Genomic DNA, 19,909 nt, shown 5'->3' with positions numbered 1-19,909 from the left:
CCCTCTGGAGGTCAGTGTTCTCCCGCGCTGCAACGGACCTGTTGCAGGCCCGCGGACGCTCCGCGGGCAGGGCCGGGCAGGAGCCGGCCCGCTCCGAGCCTCCGCCAGCCCCCTCGGAGCGCAAGCTCCACGCGTATTCTACCGGCCCGGCCCGTCGAGAGGGGCGTCGGGTCCCCGCGTCCTGCGGCGACCCCGCGGTGCCTGCGCGGCCGCGGAGCCGCTCCTCGCCCCCCCGCCCGGGGCGGTGCCGCACCGCGGGGCGTACTGCGGCGCGGGTGGAGCGGCGGGAGCGGCGCGGCGGGAGGCGCCGTGCGCGCCCGCGGAGCGACCCGCGGAAGATGGCGTACATCCAGGTGGGTGCGGAGCGACGCGACCCCGGGATGATCCGCGTCCCTGGGCGGGGCGGTGGGGTCTGGGGCGTCTGCGGGACGGGCGCTGGCGCCGCGGCGGGGTCCCCCGGCTCCGTGCCCGGCGCGGGTGCGCAACTTCGGGTTAAGTTCTGGGGAGGAGTTCTCGCGGCAGCGCCTGGGGAGGGACAGGTGGTGCTGGGGCAGGCAGCCCTCGGCCGCTCCTTTCTCAGCCGGGGGCAGCGGGGGAACCCCGAATGGGTGCGCGCCCGGCCCAAGCCCGCACAAGGACTTTGCGGGGAGAAGGATGCTAAGCCCCGCGGGCAGGATGCGAAGCGCTGGGGACTTCATCGGCACCTCTAGCCTAGGCATAGCCCGGCGGTGTGGGGGTCACTGATGCCCTAGCTGGCATCCCCGCCGCAGCGTGAGGCGGATTGAATTTCGGGCCGGTTTAACCCCGGCCCTGCAGCTCCCAGCAGCTGTCTCCCAGCTGTAGCTCTGAAGGCTGCCGCCCAGTTTCAGGATGAGCCCGAGCGGAGCGTTTGCAGCGGCGGAGGGAGCCCGCTGGGGCGTTGATGGGGACACCCGCTGGCAACGCCACCCGTGACCCCCGCTCCAGTGCGGCCGTGCCCACGACTCGCTGCAGTCGGGGCAGAGCCGCGGCTTTTGGGGACCCTCGCCTGGCGGGGATCTCGAGTGGTGCCGGGTTGGCGCTCTGTCTGCCAGGTGGTGTGCTCGGATGGGGAGGAGGACAGCGGGGGCATGTCGTTATCTCCATCCTGTGGTATTAGTCATGCTCGGGGGATCACGCCATCCCTAGGCTGCAGTGGTCACTGTGATGTGGCGTGTGAGCCTTCCTTGGGGATGTAACTGCAGGGGCACAACACGGTCTGTCACCAGTGGGCACCCCACTCTCCTGCACCATCCCTGGGGACACGGCCGTGGCGGGCTGTTGTTTGCTGGTCTCTGGACCCGGTTGTGACTGGTGGCTCGGCTGACTCGGAGCAGGTGCTCCCTCCACGGGCCCAGGCAGAGTAGGGGGACCGAGCTTCTGCAGCAGGGTGTGGAGATGGCCTGGGCTGGGTGTGAGGCAGGGGTACAAGAGATGCGGCAGGGAGACAACGTTAGTTGGCCCTCCATGAGGGCTTAGTTCTCTCTGGAGGCACACATCTGGTTTGTTTCCTGCTTGCCCAACTGAAAACAAGGTGGTGGGGCACGATGGTGCTTTCCCAACCCCGGGAGCTGAGCTCTCCTGAGGTGCTAAGTCCATTGTAGCACCTTTCCTCCCTGGGATCCCCCAGAACCTGCCTGCTAGAGCATCCTTCCCAAAATCTCAGCCCTTCCTCAGCCCCGACCCTTCAGCTTGCTGTGAGCCAGGTGGATGAGCACAGCTTGTCGTGTTTACTTTCCTTTCATGGGCCCTTGCATTTGAGCCACGATGTCACAGGTTGCTTGTTTAACTCTCATGCACTATAATCTTCAGTTCTTACTGCTGCCCTTCCTCCTGTTTCCTGGTGGAGATTTATGGGTGGTCACAGACTCACTTCATTAAGGTGCCTGTCGGACCCCTGTGTGTGCTTTCGGGGCTGGTGGCACTCCAATACGGTTTCACATCGCCGGTGGCTGATTGTGACCAGGAGGGCTTTCCGACAGGAGCCTACCGTGTGGCCCTGCGGGCCCTTAGGAAATGCCCCCTCCTTCACACAGCACGTGCTGCAGCGTTCCATCGGGTGGCACGGATCCAGCCACTTCATCTCAGAGCGGTTTAAATATTCACGTTGCAGCTTTGCTAAACCTCTGCCACTTTGGCTGCAACATCGCATGAATAAAGAATGATGAAGCCCTTTAAACCACTTAAGAGTTTTCTTAAACAGTCGGTCTGTGGGTATCTGGTAATCACTGTCTTGTCACATTGTGCTGCAGCATTTCCAATCTCTTAATCTCTACTTCTAACAAGAGGTGGCCTTTTCACCAGACACTGGTTTCTGAGTTTATAAAGGGAGGCTTGTGCCCAAATGTGATCCGTGGGAGAGCTCTTGAAACTAGAGGCGATTCCTACATCCCAGCTTCTTTACACAGGACTGCTCTAATCTCTGTCACCAGCATAGAGCTAGAAACCAATTTCTGTGTGGAGCAGAGTGGGTGGGTGGGTGGGGTAGGTGTTTTTTTTTTTTTTGTTTCTTTTGTGTGGTGGGTTGTTTGTTTTGTTCAGGGATTCCCCCTACAAAAAGGCAGCCAGGACAATTAGGGTACTCTTAAATGTTGTCAAGGGAAAGCAATGGGAGAGAGATTTCAGCAGGCGTCTGAAAACCTACTAAATCTCCATGAATAAAGTGAATCAAGTATAATGTTCTCAGGGTGGCTTTGGGAATAAACTGCTGGCTTGCAATGATTTCTTCTTTGCTGTAGATTTTTTTTTTCTGTGACTTGGGGAAAGTGGATGCAGTGCAGGTTTTTAGTGTGACTCAAGTTTTAAGTGCTTCTATTTTTTGTGTTCTTCAAGTCACATCTGAGGATGAGACCAAAGGTGCACAGCTACCTCAAGTGATGTGTGTGTAATGGAGAGTATTCTGAGCCTGGAAATGCTGGTTTAACAAGTTGGCATCAAAACTGTTGATGTGGACTGAGTCTGGAGGAAAGACTCTTTTCCACTGTGGCATCTAACTGGATAATTTGGATGTGGTTTGCTGGCAGTAGTTGGTGTAATTAGAGAGAGGTTATTAAAGGGGAAAAAAAAAAAAAAAGTGGTGGCATCTGATACCCCATTAGCAAGGGACAATGAGCAGGATTTTTGTGCTCCAAGATGGGTTTAGGGAGTTTGTTCCTCGGGAAGGAGGAGCAGAGGGAGCTTAGTGGAGAAGGCCTGTAAACAGGAGAAGCCAATGCCTGCTCAGGAGACCTCTCCTGCCTCTAATATCTCCAAGGTACTGTACTATCTTCTCAGAAATTCAAGCTCATCCCAGGCCAGGGCATGTCATGGCAGAAAATTTAAAGTTATTAGAGCATTGCTAACCTGTTTTTGTCTTTTTCATTTTGCTCCCCTTTGCTTGATCCTGGATGTCTAAAAGGACAGTTGGAACCAATAAATGAGGTGAGTTATCTGATGATTCACTCTCTGCTCTGTCTCCTCACTCCATCCTGAGGGGATTGTCTTGAATTTTCTGACTCTGCTGATGTCCTAGATATAAGTAATGCACTGCATTTTGGGCTGGTGATTCTTTTGATCTTTTTTCTCCCCCAATGTTCAGGTTTTGTTCATGGGAAGAACTGTGTGTTTTACTGGAGCAGAGAGCAATGTTCTGTGGAGTCTCCTCTGTGTTTCTAAGAGGAACCCCCCCATTGCATGGTGTCATAATGCCCTTGTATCTGCACATTTGTGAATACTGCAAGAGTTGCCAGTTTTTTGGGGGTTATCTATGGAGAAAATTGCCCTTGCTTTATTCCTTCAGCTTCTTGGGGACATTTCAAGGTCACACACAGTTGTAAAGCAATTTGACCCTGGATGTGCAGGCACTGTGCTCTTCTTGCAGCTGTGTGTGTCCTCTCTGACCATGGAGTTTTGCCCTTTATTAGCAGTGCCCTTGTGCTGCTTCATGAGTCTTACTAGCTGCAGATGTTGGAGCTGGTATGGGTGGGAAATGGACTAAGATTTGTTTTCTGCTCCTCTTGAAGCAAACAGAGCTGTGAAGTGGTGACAAAGATATAGGGATAATGTGGACATGGGACAGCATCTTGCTACCCCTCCCATGGGGTGCTCACACCCTGTGGCAGTCACAGCAGAGCAGCACTGTTACAGGTGGTGCTGCCAGTGGAAACCTAAGGAATGAAATACTTTTCTAGGTCAAGTAACTTTTGGGAAAAGAAAAGTCATTGAAGGTTTTTCATTAAATTAATCATAAGAGCATAGGGGAGGCATGAGGATAGTGTGCTTCTGTTACAGTGGCAAGTTTTTGGGCTGTAATGCTGCATGTATTTAGATCATACAAATACCACCTACTGATACGTCTGCAGGGATGAAATGTGTTCAGATTGCTGTGTTAATTAAATAGACCCTTGATGGATTAAATCAGAGCTTTCCCTTACCTTCTGTTTCTAATTCCTTCTGTTGTATATTTGCTGATCTATTAGTTTGTTGATGTGTGTGAAAGAATAAGCATGCTTTCACTCCAGCATATTGCTGTGCCATAGTGTTTTGTAAATCACCCTCTTGCCAGTCTACATAATAATACATTGCTGCTAGAGGGGAAAATACCTGTGGTGAATGCTTATTTTCTCCTGTCTAGTTATGACATCAGTGTAGCTGGGCTGATAACTGCATAGCACTTGTCTGTTGATACAGGTGAAATAAATATAGTTCTTAATGTTCTCTTGCAGGAACGCCACCATAAATACAGCTGAATGTTATTTTTCAATAGCTATTGATGGGTTGTAATCTTGTACTTTGGTTTCCAATGGCTTCAGGGTCTCCTTGCTAGGATCTCGGATCTCTTGCTGTGCCGGTGGACTTGTAGAAACTGTTGTCAGAAGTGCTTTGACTGCACCTGTTGTCAAACAAATGAAGATGAAGTTGAAATCCTGGGACCTTTTCCTGCTCAAACTCCAGCCTGGCTGTAAGTTGAGAGGCACAATTTCCTAGCTTTCCCTCAGGAGCAGGGCTACTCAGCCCTGAATGTATATATACAGAATGTAAATAGGACATTCGGAGGATACCACGGAGAAAGGAGGAACCTTGTGCAGGGGATGGGAGCTTAGGCTGCTCAAACAGCAAGGTGAAAAAGGGCACCCCTCTTAGATCAGGCAGTCAGGTTAGTCTTTGTAAAACACTTTTCTAATGGGTAAGGCAGAAGTGATTTTGTAAACTAGCTGATAACTGGTTGAGCTGTGCACCCTTTCTAAAAGATGCTGTTCATCTTCAGTCCTATTTCCTCTTCAAATGGACCTGCCCTTCTGAGCACTTCAACTTGGATGAAATCCTCATGAGGTCGTTTTGGAATATTTTCTTTTCCTAGCATGAAGGTGGTTATCATACAGGCAGACGAAAGGCATAGCCCATACGTGCTCTAAAGGGGAAATTAATTAAAAGTTTCATTTGGCAAGACTTGATCTCCTGCGTCAGCTTGGTGCTCATCAAGATTTCCTCTCGAATCGTTAAAGAACAAGAGAGGCAGCACCAGGTTTTATCTGGGGCTTTGATTAGTGCATTTGCAGATCTATTACAGAGAGAGTCAGTGAAGCCTTCTCTGTTCTGCTTCCTTTCATTTGGGAATCTGCAGCACAGAGGTGACCCCTTAGCGGCATTAGTGAAAACAAGAAAGGAACGAACAGAGGTCACCTGTCTTCTAGTGGCTACTCTGTCAGCTGGGCTGTCTTCTATGAGAGCAGATGACTTGATAGGCACAGCTTCAGTTTGTTCAGAAGCTGTGGCACAGGAGATGCCTATTTAGTGTGTCATATGATGCTCAGAAGTTGGTATACAGGCACTGAGGCGCTCAGTTAATTTTATCTGCTCCTCTGAGTACCTACTGTTATTTTGTGTCAGATCTGGAGGGTCCGTGTCTTGATGCTGCAAGAACTTACCTCACATTTAAATCACAGTCTTGTCTATCTTCTCTTTTGAATCTGTGTAGAATAGGGTGGTAATTAATACTGAAGCAAGGAAAATAGAGATATCCAAGATGTGTTGGTGTTGTCTTCAATATGGAGCAGCATATTGAAGAGTATGATACGTGCACAGAAGTGAATTCACCTGCAATCAGTGGGGAATGGAAACAAAAATCAATGCTAAATAGGAAAGCACTGTGCAAGGGGGAGCACAGTGATGAGACTGCAGCACTGAATGTCAAAGGATTGCTGCAGGAACAGTTACATACATGAGAAACAACTAGCTGGGTTTGTTGTGAAAGGATGCTTCAGAGTTTCTCTGGTGTGCTGAGGGGCAGGAGGGACATCATGTGTTTGGGAGTGTGGAGTGATTGTCCCATGGTGTAGTTTTTGACTGCTGGATCCTTCTGTCTTCAGCAAAGAGGCATTGTAAGGATTGAAGGTCTGTTCTTCTGATCTCAAAACATGGGTGTATGGTAATAGCAGATGAGGAGACTATGCCACAGGCAGAGAACATGGAGACCTTTGGGCTCATAAAATGGCTGTGGTGTTTTCCCCTTGTCCTGCTCCATCTGAAAGCCTCTACAATGAACTTACTGGACTAGTCATAAGCAGAAGAAAAGGAACTCTGGGGGGAAAACAAAACAAAACAAAAACAACCCAGTTTTTCAACCATGTTGCCTTTTTATGCTGAACCTACTCATGCTAGTAGCCTTGGGTAGAGCCCCTGGGACCACAGCCTAGGTCATGTGTCTGTATTTCCTCCCCTCTTTGTGTGATCCTGGTGTAGTTAGGATCTTCCTGTTCTGCTCTAGTGCTGAAAGAAGATGAGTTCCCAGAGATAATACCTGAGAGGGGCAGCAGGAACCAAAGAGGAGGACACATGAGAGAGGCAGCTTTGCTTTTTGAGAAGGTGTGGATGCTGCCATGCCTTGGTATCAGTGAAGCTGCCATCTCCTCTGGCACTGTTGCAAATCCTGTGGTCTCTAAGGATGTCTGTTAACACATGTTGGTGGAAAGCTGGAGATCAAGCTTTGCTTGCTTGGAAAGGCTGTTGGCTCCTCTTCTTGAGCTGAGAAGGAGCCAGACTGGTGCCAGGGAAGATGGAGATGCTTTAAGCTTCCAAGGTGGAAGCTGGTGAGGAAACCCAAGAATGAGTCAAGTAAGGAGGGCAAAGGATGAGATGAAGGAAGGGAAAGGAGACAGGGTTATGAGAAGAAAGAAGGGAGAAAGTGAGCCTGTGGAGGAACAGGAGTCTGAAAGACAAAGAGGATTAGTAGGAGGGCCATGCTTTCTGTGTGTACAGGTTTAGGGTGGGAATGATCCCATGCAACCTTTGGCTCAGAATTCAGAAGCCAATTCAGGTTTCTATTGTTCACTGTGTTGGTTGTAAACTCTTAAATATCTGCATGTGTTTTTGGAAGTAGGAAACAATGTCTGGAGTTAGATGTGTGAGCAGAGGAAGAGTTTGGGGTTGGTCTCAGAATAAGGTGTTTAATAGATGTGCTTTTTAAGTTCTTAGAGATCTGTACATGCTAAGTGACCCCTTGCCCTTCCCCCCCCCCCTTATCTTTGAGAAGGTGGCTTTAGGATTCAGTGGAAACCCTCACCATGGAAGATGGATTTGATATCACTATGCCTTGCATTTAGATGTATGCATTGAGTTTGGGAACAAATCAATTTTATTGTATTTCCTGCTCACAAGTATTTTAAAATAGATCTGGGTTTTCAGCTGAGATCTTTTAGTCTTGCCATTGCTTCATGGGCTCAGGACACTGGTGTAATGCAGAATGCAGTTTGCTTCTTCCATGCCCTACACACCCAGAAGACTGCTGTTATGGTCTTCACTGGCCTACTAACAAACACCCAAATGCCCTGTGCTTAATAATCTATCTTGTATTTTTTCCCTTTGTCAGCCCTGAGACACCTTAGTGTCCTGCAAATTCAGGAGGGGATGTTGAAGCTGCAAGTTTGAGCCCTTCTGGGGAGATTGTTGATTTTTCTCACTTTCTAAACTTTTTACAGTGGTGTCTTAGGAGGAAAAAATTACTGAAGTGAGGGTGATCTTAGTGACTTGAATGCCTGATAACCTCTTGTGTCATGAGGAGCATTTGTATCCTGGTCTTTTCAGAAGTGGTCTGGGAATGAGGGTGTGTGTTGGAGCTCCCTGGTATGGACTATTATATACAAACCCCAGAGATAAACAGCACAAGCTCTGTGAGACTGGATTTGACATCAGGATGCAACTCCTCTTCCTAAAGGTTCAGATTAAACAGAAACAGAGCTGCTTTAACCAGAGCCAAAATTTATTTGAGGAAAAATTATTGTGGCTCAGTAGCAATTTCCTTACTAAAGGTCATCTGTATGTTATTAACTTACTATTACGTTTACCCATTGTAGAACATCCTTAATGCTTCTCTTCCTGATTCCCTTTTCCCTCTGCCTTCTCCTCATTCTGTGCATTTGCTTCTCAAACACTGGGACATCCAAATGCTACTGGGATTGTGCAGACCCTCATTTCTGCCTGAAAAAGCTATTTGTGTTCCAAGTACGTGATGATATGTCAAACCACACGATCTGGGCTGTGGAGCTGTGCAAATACTGTGTGCTCCTTTTAGCACAGGGTTTGGTTGGGGTTATTAACAGACTGGTTTGTTTTTCATGTGGATGAGCTGTGTCACTCTGCTTTGGTGAGATTTGCATGGATCCTGCTGTGAACTTTGTGGGTTTGGATGAGAATCTCCAGTTTAAATTTGTTTTTACATTTGGGGGCCTTTTCTCCAAGTTGGCTGCTTTTTGCAGAGTGTATTTATTGCTCTACTCAAGTCATTGGTTACTGAAGCAAATGATTCAACACATTACATTTATGCCTAGGCCATGCATGTGGAGGGTGAATCAGGAGCAGAGCTCACCTTCCTTTTTGCTTTGCTCATTTCACAGATGCTTTCCTCATGATCTGCTGCTATTTTATGCTCTGTCTCATGGGTTAACCACAAGGCTCATTTGGCATGATACACTACACATCACCCAGCATTATGTGATTTCATTTCCACCAGCTCCCCTCTGAAGGTGCACTTGCAGGCTTTATCTCTGGTAGTTGCTACTGTCTACTTTGGCTCTTCCTTCAGGCAAGGCTGGGAGGTCAGGACTGCTTTTGTGAGCCACTATGGCTGTGACACATTGTGTTGTTTTTGTTTTTTTTTTTTTTTTTATCCAGAACATTGTTTTATATGAAAACAAACACTATGTGTACATAAATAAAACCAAATTGAAGTGAGACCTATGTGTGGACTTCTTTGTGATGCCAGTCTTCTCAAAGGTGCCACAGCTCTCATGGAAACTTGCTTTGTTATTCACATCCTGGCAACTTCCCTGCTCCCACCAAAACCCTTGGGCAGTAAAATTACTTTCTGGTGGGAATCACTTTGGGTTTATAGAAGTGGATGAAAAGCAGCCAGTTAGTTGAAAATTCATGTCAATAAATAACTCTTAATGAATTGCATTTGTAAGAGAGGGATTTGAAACCTTAGTGGTGCACCTGCAAAACAGCATCTTACTGAGAGCTGTGTGGCAGGTTTGAGAGGTCTGAGCATGGTGGTTTCCCATGCTGGGTCATTCATAGTGAAGTCTGTGCTTCCCAAGTGTAGCTGTGAATTAAGGCCAATAAGCTACTGCTTGGGGTTTATGGTTTGTAGGGGTTTGTTTCTTCTTTCTTTTTTTTTTTTTTTTTCTTAAAGACATATAATGCCTCTGAGGATCTGAGCCACATGTGCCTGTGTGCTCCAATAATGATATAAGTGTTTGAAAGACAAGCAGAGAGATAAAGAATCTGTTTCCTATGCAGATCTGAAGTGAGTTGTTCAACCTTTTGCTTACCAGATAGATCAGCAGATATCCCACAGCATCCAGAGATGTGAGCCCAAGATTAGAGCCAGAATACCAGAACGCATTTTACTCCTAAATATACTCCTTTTGCTGGGTTGACTCACCCAAAGGTCTCTTGTTATAACAGGATAAGCAGCCAAAATGAGGAGAAAGATGGAGACTCTGATAATACAATCAGTGAGCTGCCTCCCACTCTTCAGGATGTTTCCCCTGACAGAAGGCGGTCATCCTCAGATGCATCACGGTCCACTTACAGCCTCACGAGGCGGATTTCAAGTAAGGTCGTCCTTCCAACACTAATGTAATTCTTGTGGGCAGGAAAAGCTAACTCTAGTGCTTGCTCTTTCATCTTTGAGACAGGGAATCAAGTCAAGTTGAGGGTACATTGATTAAAACCTCCTTCTGTCCTGCAGGAAGGCAGTGGAAGGGGGCAGCTCTGTTTTTTCTTGCTGAAGCATGCTCTTGGTGAAAGTGTTTATGGGGGGATATGTAGCTGAGCTTGCACTTCAGTGTAACTAAGGGTACTGTTAATTGTTGGTGATGTAGTGCTGAAAAGTCCCATTGGGGAGCCTGCTGTGCTGGGCATGGCACGGACACAGAATAGCTGTACCTGAAGAGGCACAGCTTGCACCTGTAGTGGCTTCAGCTGAGTTTCTAACAGTCATATTTGTGCATTTCTCCCATTTAGGTTTAGAGTCGAGGAGGCCAAGCTCTCCGTTAATTGACATTAAACCTATTGAGTTTGGAGTAATAGGAGCTAAGAAAGAGATAGTTCAGCCAACTGTCCTGCGGAAAACCTACACCCCAGATGACTATTTTAGGAAATTTGAACCGAGGCTGTACTCTCTCGACTCCACTAGCGACGATATGGACTCCTTGACGGACGAGGAGATCTTATCCAAGTACCAGCTGGGCATGCTGCACTTCAGCACGCAGTACGATCTGCTGCATAACTACCTGATCGTGAGAGTCATCGAGGCCAAAGATCTGCCTCCTCCGATTTCCTACGACGGGTCAAGGCAGGACATGGCTCACTCCAACCCCTACGTGAAGATCTGCCTTCTTCCTGATCAGAAGAACTCCAAGCAGACCGGAGTGAAACGCAAAACGCAGAGCCCGGTGTTTGAGGAGAGGTACACATTTGAAATCCCCTTTTTAGAAGCCCAGAGAAGAACTCTGCTTTTAACCGTAGTGGATTTTGACAAATTCTCACGCCACTGTGTTATTGGCAAGGTGTCAATGCCCTTGAGCGATGTAGACCTTGTGAAAGGCGGACACTGGTGGAAAGCCCTTGTGCCTAGTTCTCAGGTAACAGAACTTGTCAGATTGTTGCCCCAATTTTTTTCTCACTCTGTTTGTCACGGTTCCCTTGCTTGTTGGCAGGTAATGGAGGGGGGTTTCTAATTAGTCATTGTCATCTCGTTAATGCACCATCTGCTGGGTTGAATTAATGTGGGCCTGTAACTGGTCTTACAGCTAATCCTGTGAGGTCAAGGAGCTGCCTTTCATATTCAAAGGAGGTGACATGACAAAAGATCCTGTGTCGGCTTTAATGAGAACAACTCAAGACTGCTTTGGAGGTCTGCACCTTTTTGGAATATTTTTCTTGTCACCACAGTGACCTGCATCCATTCCCAGACACTGCAGTGACACCATCCTGTCTGGGGCACTCCTGTGGTTGATAACATGACTCCGCTCTGCGGACACGAGGGGAGCTGCTGGTGTCAGTTCAGTAGTGATTTGATTCAGTAAAGTGCATAGAAGACAATCTCTGCAGACTTGTGGCATATGCATGAGCAAAAAATGGTGAGAGAGTGGTAGATTTATTTCTGTCTTTTTTTTTTTTTTCTGTCCCCTGAAGGAAATAAACCTGCCATAGATTTATATTTATTTTTTTCTGATACAAGTGGCATGTTGCATGCTTCTGTGTTTGAGCATGTGTTTTAAACTAGATTCAACTGTCCCATGGAATGGGAAGAGAAGATGCACAGAGTCTGTGTGCTTCCATGTCTCTTCTCAGGAAAGGACCCTGGTCAGTGCCACCTGCTTGCCAGTCAGTAAAAGAGCTGTTCAATCGGAAGGTCTGAGCTTTGCAAGCAGGGACAGTGGTTAGTTCCCAGGTTTGCTGCTGGCAGTTACCACCAACATAGCCAGAGGCACAGCACCTTGTAAAGAGCCAAACTAAGAGCACATCATGAGCAGCATCTCAAGCATTTGAGCTAAGGACCAGAGTGCCACTCAAGGTTCATCTAACAGGGTTGCTTCTCCCAGTTCCTTGCCAGCTCTGAGGTTGCAGTCTCTAATTTTTAGAGCCTTTGCTGAATCAAAATCCTGTGTGAACTTGGATGGTCCCAAGTTCAAAGATGAACTCATCCAAGAATGAATGCTTTGATTTTTTTCACAAAGGATGCATAGCCAGAGGTATTAGATGAGATGAACAGTAAATCATTGACCTCACTGCTGATTAATGGTCCAGGAGTCTGATTTCAAGTGGAAACTTGTGATCAGACACTTGTGGAAATAAAATTTGTTGAGCGGTGTTTATAGATAAAGGCTGCTGCAGGGTCTGTGACTCTGCTCTGTGTGTAGAGGGGCTGAAAGCACTTTGAGTGCTTGCTCAGACCTTCTGCAGTGTTTGAGGGGTAAGATCAAGACCTCAGTAACTGCAAGAGAGCAGACTAGATTGGCTGTAGCTGGAGCAGGGGCATTATGAGATTAGCCTGAACAATGTTCAGGCAAAAAGGAAGGTTCTGAAAGTTGTCCCGGAGTCAAAACTTAGGATCACTGAGCCTGTCTTTATGTAAGCCTTGTGTTTCTGGCAGTAGGATCTGCTTTGCTTTGTAGTGTGGCAGTGGGGTGTGGGGATGGCTGTGGTAGGAAGTGGATCATAGGGAAAATGGACAAGGACAGATGTTCCTGGGCTCCCTTCACTCACTGCCTGGGCTTTTTTCACAGAATGTTGTAGGGGGGGTTGTTGGTGGTGTGTTTGGTGGTGTTTGTTTTTTTTTTTTTTTTAATATAGAATTGTTAGGGTTGGAAGGATCCTCAAGGATCATCTAGTTCCAGCCCCCCTGCCATGGGCAGGGGCACCTCACACCAGATCAGGTTGCCTGGAGCCACATCCAGCCTGACCTTAAAAACCTCCAGGGATGAGGCTTCTACCACCTCCCTGGGCAACCTGTTGCAGTGTCTCACCACCCTCATGGTGAAAAACTTCTTCCTAACATCCAATCTGAATCTACCCATTTCTGTTTTTTCCCATTCTCCCTAGTCCTATCACTACCTGGCACCCTTTTCTTTTTACAAATACCTAAAACGATTTTGCGTTTCTTTTTGGATTAGGGTTCAGCACAGGCTCTGTGTTGTGTATCTGAGGACAGAGCTCTCCTCTTTGCATCCTGTTATCTGCCTGTGATTCACACCATGCAGCCTTGCTTCTCCCCCCTGCTTTTGCATGATAAATACTTCTCTGTATTATGTATCTCTTTATTAGTAACATGGATTCATTCCACAGCTAATAAAGACTTGATTAGACAAGATCATCTCTGCCTTGGTGTGCCAGGCGTGGAGCCAGCCCCTCCTCCCTCCCCCTCCAAAGTTTCATTGAAAGCTGCTGCTGTACTCAGCAGTGCTGTCTACTTCACCAGGATTCAAGATAAACTATTTATGCAGATATTGGCATTTCTGATTATTTATAAAAGGAAAGAGGAAAAAGAGAAAACTCCATTTGAATGGGCAGGCCTGACCTTGCAGACTTGCATTAATTTACTTGCTGTCATGTGGAAAAAAATTAATTGAAGCAAAAAGTCCTTCACACCTTGGTTTGTGAAGTGCCTTGTTGTGGTCTTTTCATGCTGCTTTGTTCTTTTTGCATTAGCTGGCACACTGCAACTCCAGATAGAACATCAATACTTGTACTAGGAAATCCAGGGAGGATGTGTTTGGTATCATCTTCCCATGGTTTCACAGTGATTAAGATTTTTCCTTTTTTTTTTTTTTTTTTAAAGTTTATTGAATCAGGTATATTTTTTCTTAATGGTGATTAAAGTTCAATTCATTGATCAGAGGGTTGAAATAAATCCTGGAAGAAATAAAGCAAGAAAGCTTATTGCTCTGAACAACTTCATTTTTAATGTCTTCAATAATGGTGATGCTTGTGCCAGAAACTTGTGAGGGCTTTTTGATTGCTGGTTGAAAGATTCTGCCTGTGGAATGATAGATTTGACATGTTGACAATTCATACTTTTTTTTAATATACATCTTACTTTTTTTTCCCTTATTATTATTATTTTCTTGTTGGATTGAACCTGAGTCTGCTGAAGTGTACTTTGTGAGATCATGACAGACAGGAACAAAAAAGCCCTATGTGCGACAGTACTTTATTTTGCAGAAGCTGTCTTTGGGCTCTGGAGAGCAAGGCAAAGCCTCTGTGGTGCAGTTCTGATTGTTAGTCGATTGCAAATTTGGCAGGCTGGGTTGGCTGCCCCGGGGCTCTGACATGAAGCAGCAGCTGGCAGCAGCATCCCCCCAGTGATAAAGATCATGTTGGAGAAAACGCTGAAGCAGGTGCTTGGAAAACCAGTAACAGGAGGGAGAGGAAAACAGGCAGTTGTAGATGTGATATGTAAAGAGGAAAGACACAAAATGTGTAATTTTATTTTGTTGTGGTTTTTTTTTTTTTAATTGGCATTTATAGATAGAAAGATGAGCTGGAGAGATGGAGGAAAGTGAATACAGATGGCAGGAGGTGTGAAGGTTTTTCTCTTTATACCAGTGGGAGTGGGATGGGACAAGGTGTGTGGAAAAGCAAAGTGCCTAAATGGTATGGGTTAAGATCTGCTCTGCACTGGCTGTATCCTTCTGGAGGCCATTGCCATAGAGTGTGCTGATAAAGTCAGGTGCTTAGTCCTTGTCCACTATCATCCTGAGCCCCATGAAACCCAGAGCTGGGACTGTGTCAGCATGAATGAGCCCTACTGAAAACATGGGGGATGCCAGGAATCTTTTGATGCATGTGGTGCTGGCAGAGATGGGTGGCTTTCTCCTGGGCTGAGGCATGGTCCAGCTTGTGCAGCCAGTGGTTCTGTTGGCTTCACTGAAAGATGGACCAGGATCACAGGACCACAGGATGTGTTAGGGGTTGGAAGGGACCTCCAGTGTTCGAGTCCAACCCCCATGCCAGAGCAGGACTATAGCATCTAGTGCAGGTTGCACAGGAATGCATCCAGATGGGTCTCCAGAGAAGGGTAAGGTCCTTAGGTCTGTGGATGGGATGTAGAGCTCCTCAGTGGCTGACAGCCTGTTGTCATTAGTAGCAGAATATCTTCATGATTTAGTTGCTTGTTAGCTAACAGCATGAGAACTTGTCTTGGGTGTAACGAGGTGGGCTGTGCAGTATTGCTGTGCTCATTATGTTGGCCATGGCTTGTCAAATTTGGGCAAGTGGAATGCTGTCCTCTCAGCCTTGAGGAATCAGTGCCATAAACTACTTGATGCTAAGCCTCAGGCCGAAGCCTGTATCTGTTCATAAGTGTTGTGGTTTTTTTTTTTTCGTTTGGATCGAGCACTTAAGGGGACTGAGTCCAAAGCAGAGGCAAGGAGGAGCTGGCATCCCACTTGTCATCAGAGCCAATAACTAAGCAGAAGGACTTAGTCCTTGTAGAAAATGTCAGTGCAGGTATTGCCAAATTCTTTTTCCTTGCTTGTTCTGGGAGGCTTTTTCTTGCAGGGTAATTAAAGCGTTTCTAAAGCACAGTAGCTGTTCATGGAGTAGCTCTTCAGTCCAGTCCCCATAGGAACACTCTGCACTCCTTAAATATCCCCTTAAACGTGTGTGGCTTTGCTTAATTACCATGAATGAAGTTGGCAGCCCTTGCTGGAGCTGGGCTCACATTCACACATTTCACTGATAAGAATAATTTTGAAACACATGTTCAGGACCCCAAGTTTTGTTGGCATATGATTCACTTCTCTTTTGGCAGATTTGAGTGGGCAGGAATGAAATGTTTTAGGCCAGCAGTAATGAGAGCTTGGAGATCCTTCTGCAAATGGGGGGAAAAAAATAAAAATTGGCTGGTCGTGGTGGGAAGATAGCATGAAAATTCCTTCTCCCCTCAAATTAAGCCAGTTTTGTAGTGAAGGGGTGGGGTGTGTGTATTGGACTTGTTGTTTTTTTTTTTTTTTTTTACCCTTGTGCTGTGAGTGCTCTAGAAGGAGCTGCCAGCTCCCTATGGTCAATATGGAACGTGCTCCACAAATGGAGTGGCTTTGTTATGGCAGCTCTCTGCAATTTTTTGATTCCCACCTTGGGGATAAGCCTATGACAAGCACTGCACTGTTGTTCTTACCATGCCATGGCTGGGAAGGAAAAGAGAAAGGAATTTGACATCCTTGTAATTACTCATTTCAGAGCATTCATTCTGGGTGCTATGTTACATTCTGCTGTGCAGCCAGGTGGTGATGGCATGTGGCTTGGAGACCTTCAGTTGTGTGTGTACCAAGTCAGTTCTTGGCACCCTTGTTCCTTGGCTTATCCACTGCAGCTCTGACAAGGAGCCATGCTTAGGGGGACATGGATGATGCTTTATGTTTGGTGGCACAGTGTATTATTGAAAGTAATGTCAGCATCCATCTCCTGTGCAGATGTAAAGCAGCGGACGGGCAGAGACTTGGTTCAGAGAGCTGCCACAGCAGTTGGCTCAAGGTTGTGTCAGCATGCGACAGGGGTCTGTGTTCATGACAGTCACGGGAAATTAAATATGAAAGTGATGTTGTCAGGGATTTTCTTGTTCTTCCTTTTCTTTTTGGCTGTCCAAAACCTTAGCAGCTGTTTAATGAAAGGAGCAGTGCAGAACTGCTGCTGAGGATCATGGGTTGGTTACGTCAGGCAGTACTTGTTCAGTGATAGGAGGTTAAAATCAACCTGGCAGCTTTCCTGTGTCCAGTGGGTGAAATCCCCTGGGCAAAGCCTGGCTGGAGGTGCGCTGCCACCACCCTGCAGGTCACTGGAGCTGAAGAATGCATGGTGTGATTTGTTGTTGTATTTTGGCTTTGACATTCTACCATCTTTCTTTCACTCTGCATCTTTCTTCCCCTGATCATTTCAGTAACTTTCTCTCTCCCTGCTTTCCTTTTCCAGTCCTTAAAGCTCTAGTACTGAGAATTTTTCTCCTTGTTATTTTTTTTCTTCATCCTTATCTGTTGACTTCCAGCTTCATCTTGGTTACCTCATCCCTTCTTCTCTGTGCTGTTGGCTCCTTGTCCTTTCTGCAGAGGACCAGGATTCTGCAGCGTGTATTTTGCTGAGGAGGAGCACAGAGAAAGGGTCAATGGGGATCATGGGCAGGATCTCCATAGGAAATCTTCCCAAAGGTCTTTGCACAGGAGAGTCTGATGTCCACCCCAGCTGATGCAAAGCCATTAGCCTTTAGAATGGATTTTGTGACTCTTCATCATACTCAGTTTGTTACATAGGTAACAATATTCTTATCCATTGGTAAGTTGGTTTGTGGTTTTTCTTTCTGTGTTTTGTTTGGTTTTGTTGGTTTTTTTTTTTCCTTTATTTTTTTTTTCAGGTTCTAGTCCTTAATAGCTCAGCCTTCCAGAAATAATTGCTGTGTGTCACAGGATGCTGTAGAAAGCCTGTTAGAGCAAACTGTTCTAAACCATCAGTTTTCTAATGTGCCTGGAGGTACCATCACAGATAACCTTGAGGAGGAAAATCAATCTGAAACTTCATTAGAAACGTTGCATAGATGTTTGTGCTGATGTAATGTGCTCTGGTTCCCGTCGGGAACCAGGAAGGGTTTCAGCTGCAGAATGTTGCTCCTGTTGTAGCAAAGCACAGCAAACAGTCTGGGTGGGGGGTGCTGTGTGGAGACAATTGCCCTGATCCAAACGAGATGTGCAAATGGCATTAATTAAAAATTCCTCTTCCCTTGGGGAAGCCTCCTTGTGTTTCACAGATGACAGAGGGGAAAAAAAAAAAAAGTCTCACATGTCTGGTTCAACCCAAACGGTAACTGCAGAAGGTTCTGGATCTACAGGCAAGCCCAAGGTTGCAAGCCCAAGGGCTGGCTGTGTAATGCAGCTGTGGAGAGGAACAGCCAGGAGTGAAACGTTAATCGGAGCTCTAGCAGAGTCTTGGACATCCCAGACTTGATGTCTCTCTGGCACATCATCGAACAGGAAATTGCTTTTCCAGGGTCATCTGGGATCTCAGCACAAATCAGCATAACAATGGTGACTAAAATGCTGTCTTTGCAGGCAGTGCCTGGGTGGGGGGGACACTTCTGCATGCTGCTTAGTCAAAGCAAAACCAACAGCAGTTTAGTTTCCTGGTGAAAAGACCTAGGAAAGGTAAAATTCAGGCACTTCCTTTCCCTGTGGTGGATGACACCTCTTGTGCATCCCTCTTTTCAGCTCGGCCCCTGTGTAGGTCTGAGGTTTAGGTAGACTCCAGTGTGTGACAAAACAAAAGCCATGCTTCTGTGCCCCCAGTTTCCCAGGAAGACGTCTTAATGCCACTGCTGGTCAAGGTGCCTGTGAACAAGGTGAAGGGCATGGGGGTCATTGGCTAAGGCAAGAGAGTGTTGCCAAAGTGCAGGTGAGCTCAGTGGGCTGGAGGAGCCCTCTGGGCAGCTCCTATGGCCACACAAGCCACTGGAGACCTTTGTGGCTGCTTGACCCTCCCTGCCCTGAAACAAAAAGCATCCTGTTCCTCTGGATCACAGTGAACCTCGCTGTGCTCTGAGTTATTTTGCCCCCTGAGCCAGCAAGCGGAAGCTGCAGCTCTGTTGATATCCACACCTTCGTTTCTGACACAAGCTGTGCCACCAGCCTGCCCTATTAGCAGGGCTGTCACGTCAGCCAGGGCACGGCGTGACGTGAGCTTGTCGGGGGAAGCGCAGCCAGCTGCAGACTGAGGAGGCCTGCCTTGTACCTCGGGCTTCGTGGAGCACCCCAGAAATACAGAATCACAGAGTAGATCTGGTTGGAAGAGACCTCAAAGATCATCCAGTCCAACCCTCATTAGCTCCTCGCTTGCTAATGATCACAGGTGAAAGCTAGTGAGCGTGGTGCAGTACAGCAGGCTGGAGGCAGTGCTGGTGCAACACGCCAGGTTGGAAGGTGTGGTGGCTGCTGGCTACTGATTCATTTCTGAGTGCTTGATGTCCCCTCAGGCACCCTGGCAGGATGTGAAGCACGTTTCCTAGATCCTTGTGGCTAAACTAGAAACGATGTGTTTATGAGATCAGAGGCAGCTCACTGTGCCTTGAAAAGGCTGAGTCACTTGTACTGAGGTGAGCTGCATGGGGAGCTGGGCTGCCTTCTCCAAACACCTTTTGGTACCACTGCAAACAACGAGGCTGCTCTTTCTTGCTGGCTTTGAGCATACCTATCCTGATAGCCTCTCTGGGTTGGACTGACTGTTCCTTCCCTTAAAATAATGAACAGAAATCAGGGCATGCTTGAAAAGCAATAAGGGGCAGAAGATGCTATTGAGGTTTGGGAAATAAGGCCTGATGTCAGACTCATTAAAGCTGGTGGCAGGCTGTCTTCTGCTTTACAGAGTGTACCATTTTGTGTCTCACCTTGCTCAAATTCAAGCCCCCATAGTAAAAAAGTTTCTTTTCTAGAGGTGCCACTGTCCCTGTTATGTTCTATGGAAAATCAGGGATTTCTTTTTACCTTTTCCTGCCATAGGCATGAACTTCAGACCTACACAGGGGCCAAGCTGAAAAGAGGGATGCACAAGAGGTGTCATCCATAGACAGCAGGATGGTGGTTACATTATAGTGACTCCTTCCATAATATCTGCAGGGGTTATGGGCACAGTGCTGGGGAGGGTTCAGGTAGGGGAAGATGCCTCTGTGGGTATTATGTGCCTAGCCTGATGTTGGTAGTGTACAGCATCAGACTTTTTTTTTTTTTTTTTTTTTTTTCATGGAGCATAAATGTAAATGTGTCAGAAGCATGGAGGTCTGCCTTACCTTGCTGAAATTCATCATCCTTCCCTAACCCAGGACAGCCCCTTAGTTCCTGCAGGTCTTGGATAAGGTCAGCAGGTTCCTCCA

The 19,909-nt window shown here is 47.0% G+C and overlaps 1 protein-coding gene across 1 annotated transcript in view; it reads left to right on the top strand.

Annotated features, from left to right (window-relative positions):
- The first annotated feature begins 338 nt into the window (after positions 1–338).
- Positions 339–19,909, top strand: part of SYT17 (synaptotagmin 17) — a 36,463-nt gene continuing 16,892 nt past the window's right edge. Inside the window, exons 1-5 of the mRNA XM_054391195.1 lie at positions 339–353; positions 3,421–3,438; positions 4,809–4,957; positions 9,961–10,109; positions 10,522–11,141. Coding sequence (XP_054247170.1) covers positions 339–353; positions 3,421–3,438; positions 4,809–4,957; positions 9,961–10,109; positions 10,522–11,141 — 951 coding nt within the window. The remainder of the gene's footprint in view (positions 354–3,420; positions 3,439–4,808; positions 4,958–9,960; positions 10,110–10,521; positions 11,142–19,909) is intronic.

Source organism: Indicator indicator, chromosome 22 (genome assembly GCF_027791375.1).
Source record: "Indicator indicator isolate 239-I01 chromosome 22, UM_Iind_1.1, whole genome shotgun sequence".
In the NCBI taxonomy this organism is placed as follows: Eukaryota; Metazoa; Chordata; class Aves; order Piciformes; family Indicatoridae; genus Indicator; species Indicator indicator.
This window is presented reverse-complemented; position numbering and strand designations above follow the sequence as displayed.